The sequence below is a fragment of the Pteropus vampyrus genome, unplaced genomic scaffold, assembly GCF_000151845.1.
Source record: "Pteropus vampyrus isolate Shadow unplaced genomic scaffold, Pvam_2.0 Scaffold1, whole genome shotgun sequence".
NCBI classification, from domain to species: domain Eukaryota; kingdom Metazoa; phylum Chordata; class Mammalia; order Chiroptera; family Pteropodidae; genus Pteropus; species Pteropus vampyrus.
The window spans coordinates 7,159,614-7,165,692 of NW_011888782.1; the positions used below are offsets into that span (position 1 = coordinate 7,159,614).

The 6,079-nt window shown below is 39.2% G+C and overlaps 1 protein-coding gene across 1 annotated transcript in view; it reads left to right on the forward strand.

The window, feature by feature from the left end:
• Positions 1–6,079, forward strand: part of KAT2B (lysine acetyltransferase 2B) — a 65,374-nt gene that overhangs the window by 27,005 nt on the left and 32,290 nt on the right. The window contains exon 6 of the mRNA XM_011354901.2: positions 2,148–2,339. Coding sequence (XP_011353203.1) covers positions 2,148–2,339 — 192 coding nt within the window. The remainder of the gene's footprint in view (positions 1–2,147; positions 2,340–6,079) is intronic.

Sequence of the window (6,079 nt, forward strand, 5' to 3'; positions counted from 1 at the left end):
GTACATTTCATTACCTAAATTTTACATGGTTGAAGCTAAATGGAGTCCTACCAAAACAATAAAGTTGTGTTTAATGGAAAAATATTTCACACTGTGTCCATTTAAAATTAAATTTTAAATTGGTTGAAATTAAATAACATTAAAAAATTAAGCTTGTTGGTTGTACTAGCCACATTTCAAGTGCTCGGTGGTTACATATGGCTAGTGGCTACTATAGCAACACAGGTATAGAACATTTCTGTCATCATAGATAACATTTTTGGACAGTTTGGGTCTGAATCATTAAAACTTTAAGTCTTTCGTTGAAGAAGGTTGGACACATTTTAATATTAAGTCTTACAGATAGCGTTGTGGTAACCTGTCTCATGAAACGGAACTTTTGATTATTAGGTTTGGAACTATAACTCTAATATTTGTAGTTTTTTTGGGAGCTGGGTTCCCTTGAATTTCAAATAGGTTTTTAACTTCATTAAGTGGCCACAGACTAACATCTAGCAAAGATTAGCCTTGAAGGTGATGAATTTCTATATGAAGTGTCCCATGAATTACAAAATAAATGCACTTCCAAGCTTTTTCTGCTACCAAAATCGCTGTTTCTGACTTGACAAGATACAACACATCACATAAGATGCCCATTTTGGTAACGTAATCATAAAATGATATTTGAGTGTAAATTATTAAAACAGAAAAGTTGAGAGAAGAATAGAAATAATAACAGGGTTTTATGGTTAATTTTGTATCAAGGCAGATGGACTAACACTAATGAAAGTTTTCTTTCTCAAAGATGAAACACTACCACTACCACCACACACAGGGGAAATATGAAATAATACAGAAGAGGGGGAAAAAAGCCAATAAGCATGAGTAAAATAATATTATTCCACTCTTTATTAAGGGGTTGAAAATTCCTGGGGGAGCTTTCTGTGGCTGTTTGAGCACATTAGAGCCCTTCTCCCCACTTTAAAGGAGATCAGGAAGACACACAGAGAGGAAAGGTTTTAATTTTTAGAAAGCAGACCTGACTGGAAGAGTATGTTTGTATCTGCTGCCAAGGAATAAGGGTCTGTGCAGTGAAGCTTCTGACCCTTCCTTGGTCTGGTGCTGCTCTCTCTGACCCCCCCTGTAAATTCCTGTTGCTGGGTCCTGGGAATTTGAGAGCTCCGGGAGACCAAAAAGAAAGAGGGTCGATTTTGAATAGCTTCTCTGGGCCAAATGAGCTCTGCCCTACATAGCTAGTGTACCCCAGAACTGTGGTCAGACCTCAAGGAAGCCCCTGGTTTCCCTCTGGGTCTGGGCACTCCTCCAGCCTCGTGCACCGCCGGAGTGCATATTTGACTTTGAGTCTGAGTCATTGAAAAATGTACCTAAGTGACAGATGGTGGGAGCTTATTACTTCCTGCGTTTTGACTGAGTTTTGAACAGTCTTGAAGATCTTTATCTTCCCACCAAAGCTTCAGGGGTATGTCGAGTGCCATATAGGCATTTTAAAGAAACTTTAAATTTTACTCAAAGGAGTAGATGGTGCAATTCTTTTTTTTAAGTTCAGTATTTTGTATTAGTTTTGAGCGTACAGCATAGTGGTTAGACCTTTATATAATTTACAAAATGATCCCCTCAATAAGTCTAGTACTAGATGATTGAATTCTGATTTTTTCACAAAAGGGTATTACCCTCAGTTCCCCTTTAATTTCTTTAAACTACCAGTTGATGTGCCAGAAAATCTAATTGCACTAAGCACTTTCCATATAGTATCTCATATAATGCTTCTAACAACCCAGCGAAGTAGGTTATTGCTCTTCCCATTTTCCGGGTAAGGAAATGAAGACTTAAGAACACTGTTACATTCCCAAAGTCATGCAGCCAGTTAAGCAGCCAAGCAGGGATTTGATCCCAGGGTTGTCTGACTGCAGGACACTGCACAGTACTACAAAGTGGAACAATTTTCATAGAATTGGACCCAAGTGGTTGTATAAGAGCGAGCTGATCTAACTCCCAAGTTTCACTAGCCAATAGTGATGGTATTGTTTGTCATTGCAGCCCTAGTTTCTTCTGCTGTGGTTAATGGTATGAGAGTAATCATAATTGGATATTTCGGATGATCTTAGGGTTTAAGAGGTACTGATGATGCTTGTTTCCTCTTGTCGCAGGTGGCTGTGTTATTGCAACGTGCCACAGTTCTGTGACAGTCTGCCTCGGTATGAAACCACCCAGGTGTTTGGGAGAACACTGCTTCGCTCAGTCTTCACCGTAATGAGACGACAACTCCTGGAACAAGCAAGACAGGAAAAAGACAAACTGCCACTTGAGAAACGAACTCTAATCCTCACTCATTTCCCAAAGTAAGGGAGTTCTCTTGCGGGTCTTCGTTTAATGCAGGGGCTCGAGATTAATACGTACACGCCAAAGCCTGCATCAGTAACAAGATCAGGAATGATAAGGAAAAACATCTCAGGATGAAGGAGGAGAGAGAAGGGACCCTCTCCTCAGCTCCCTTTTTGAGTCCTCTTGAGTATTAGACAGTCCATCTATTACTAGCTTGAATTCGTGTTGACTGTTATCACAGTTCTTTTAGCCCCACCTCATCCCACCTGGGTGTCTTTGTCTCTGAGTCTCGTAGAATGGGGTGGTGCTTTGTTTTGTGTATTCAGCTGCCAGGAAGCTAAAGGGGGATGGGAGGGAGTGTGCAGAAACAGTTTCCATCTACTCAGAAGTGCAAGAGAGCTCAAATAGCTGTGTTTTTCCATCCCAGAACTCCATCCTTTTCTGTGACTGGTGAATCGCTCCTGCCTCAGCAGTAGTAGTCCTGCCCCCTCACTGTAAACTAGACTCCAAGGGCAAGGCTGGACAGGAAGAGAGAGGCCTCCTTTAGAATAATCTTTGTCCCTCTGTGCTCAGTTTCTTGTAGAATATACATATTCTTGGGCACCTTGCTTCTTGCACCTGTCAGAACTTCAACATATAAATATGTAATCATTTAAATATTTTACTGATGAAGGCCATGTGTCAAAGGAATAGGCCTTGGAAATGCTTTTTAAATCTAAGAACCACATATTTAAGCTGAGTGGCTGCTGGCGAGAGGGCCTGAGTGTGAGCTGATGACTTGTCATGGAGCAATGACAGCAAGACGTGAATGAGACAGTTCATTTGTGTCAGTCTGCCTGGAGCAGCACTTGGTAGGGAGGTAGACGTTATAATTTAGAAAGGCTTTCTGTGTATGAGAGAGCCTTCCTTCCCCGTGCCACTGAGAACTGCTGGCGTAGAGAACAGAGGTTAAGAGAGGAGGCGTTATATGATTCTTTGACCAAAGATGGACGAAACCCTCTTTTAGTTGAGAAACTAGTTTTTTATTATAAAGTTAGTATTACTGGGTTACTCAATTTGCGTCTCAGGAATGACAGTTTTAATTTTAAAAATAAGGTCTGAAACAACAACAGAAATGGTTTTGGATAGAAAATGACTGAAAATTCCTTCATAGTTTAACACAAATCCTAAGCCTTAGGTAGAGGAGGCCATGGGTAATTCTGATGAGCTTTCACTGAATGTCCAATATTCACACATCAGTTCTTACTGTCCTGATTTTCAATATTTTCTTGAGGAATCCAACAACTGAGACTGAGGCATGACAAATATTTTGGCTTACTCCAGAAAGAAAGATTCAAAAACAGTTAAGCTGCAGTTTGGATTTTGCCCCTAAATGGGTTATGAACTCTGGGCATGCTCATGTGGCCGCTTCTTAATTGTTCTAAACTCTTTTTAACTGGTCTAAGACTTCTTTCTCTATTACATTTGCTATGTAAGCAGCATTTTATGTTTTCAGATTATAGTTGTCAGTCTGTCTCTAAGCCAAGGGACAGAGAGGTCCCCCCACCCCCACCTTTGATGGTGCTTAAAGAGAAATTTTAATTACCTTGCATTGTAACAGTCCCCACCATCCCAAGCAAATATATTTCTCTTCTTGCAGATATTTGCTAATTATAGTGTGTTTTGTTCCTTCAACTCAGAGTTCTGGCATGCTTATTCTGTTGAGCTAAAAAATCAATGCCGCTTTCTTTTCTTCTCTGTTACTAATGGTAGGGTAAAACTACCACCCACTTCTCCTTTTAAATCCCTTTTCATGGTCTAGGGCAATGTTTGAGGCTGCTGAGGATTTATACCTACAGGTTTGGCAGCCGAATCACACATGCGGAAGCCCGAGGTGTTGGTCGAGCCTTGGCAAAGAGAGAGAGGGTTGCAGTAGGCTGCTTCACAGCACTCAGCGAGGTTGCCGTGGTTCCGAGGCATTTTCAGGGCTTACGTCCTCATCGGCCTCCTCTTCATATGTTGCCCTTTCTTCCACTTGGCTTTAACTTGTGCCTTTCTCTCATTGGCCTTCTTACAGAGTTGTTGTTAATGAGGTTTGGTATCTGTATTTCATTCTAAAAGTGATAAATGTGCATGTTGATGGAAATTTGGTTAAGAAGAACACCAGCCATAGCCCTACCACTCTTCACTACCTTTAATGCTTTCTGTTTTTTCGCCATGTATTCTTTTATTCTACGTATAATTTTGTATCCGCACATATAAAACAAGCACTTTCACATGTCATTATAGGAGACTGTTCTTTATTATAATGAAATAACTATATGTTCTTTATTATAATGAAATAACACACACACACACACACACACACACACACACACACACACGTTATATAACACACACATAATTATTTGCCTAAATTATTAATGGCGTTTTTCTTTGTTGAGTCTCAGCAGAGCTTTGTGAAGAGTCTTCTGATTATATAATTACTGATAAAGAAGGAGCCTAGAAAAGGAAAGAAAATTTACTTCCATGATAAAGGGCATTTGGGGAAATCTCGAGGGCTGTGCATAGGAAAGGCAGAGTCTGCTCAGGAAAAGGAGAAAATGCATCAAGAACCTCTCTTATCAGCAAGATAAGAATATAATCTTAGTAAGGATGTTACCTCTTATTGCTGTCCATCTTTCTGTGTTTGGTAAGAAACATACTAAAGTATTTTAAAACATGCATTAATGGCGGCTTGCTTAGCAAGAAGTGACTTATGCGGTTTCTATAAGCCATAAATTACATTGTCGAGTGCAAAGTACTCACTCAGATGGTACCTTGTTCTTAAATCTTCTATGAGCAGCAAGTCAGAAGACCCTCGGGACATTTTCCTGCCTCTTTTGCTTACAAGAAACCAACCTCTCCCTCCTCTGAAACCATCTAAAATCTTACAGGCATTGATAGAGGAATAGGAGGAATAGTGGTACTTTTTTTTAGTAATAGTGATGATGATGATGACAATGATGATGATGATGATAATGATGGTGATGGTGATGGTGATGGCGATAATGGTGATACAAGTCCTTAAGTGATTATCCAAAACCCTGGTATCAGATATGTTTCACAATTTAAAGTTTAAAAAATTTTATAAAGATAATATAAGAGGTCCAGCGGTGGGGGCAATCCCCCAAATCAAATCTATTTATAGTTATAAAGACTATAAAATACAGTCTTATGTATGTTAAAGTCAGATTTTGTTGCAAAAAGTGTTATGGAAAATCTTTTTTAAAGGCTTTTGAAATTTTTGAAATTTTTTGAAATTTTACAGTTTTAGAGAAGGGATAGTGAGCTTATAATAGCTAACCTTTATTACATCATTACAGTATAAACTTCATAAAGTCCAGGTGGTGGTTTTGTTCGCCCTGTCCTTCTAGTACCTAACATAGTGCCTGGTTTGTGGTAAGTGTTCAATCAGTATTTGATGAGTAAATGAATGGAACATTTACTAGAGGTCAGGCATGCATATTAGCTTATCTCTCACTACCATTCTGTGTAGGAATTACTGTTGATATTTCCATTTTATAAAAGAGGAAACTGAGGAAGAGGAAAGTTAAGAACTTGTTTCAAGATCATACAAATTATAAGTAGTGAGCTTCACAGATTGTGGAGCCCAAGATCTTAGCCATTATTCTGTGATCCTCCACTAGAATTAATGTGCCTTAAAAGAGGCTTGCAGGAAGATATTTCAGTACCAGAAGTGTCGATTTGTGTTGATATATTAACCATAGTTCTTCAA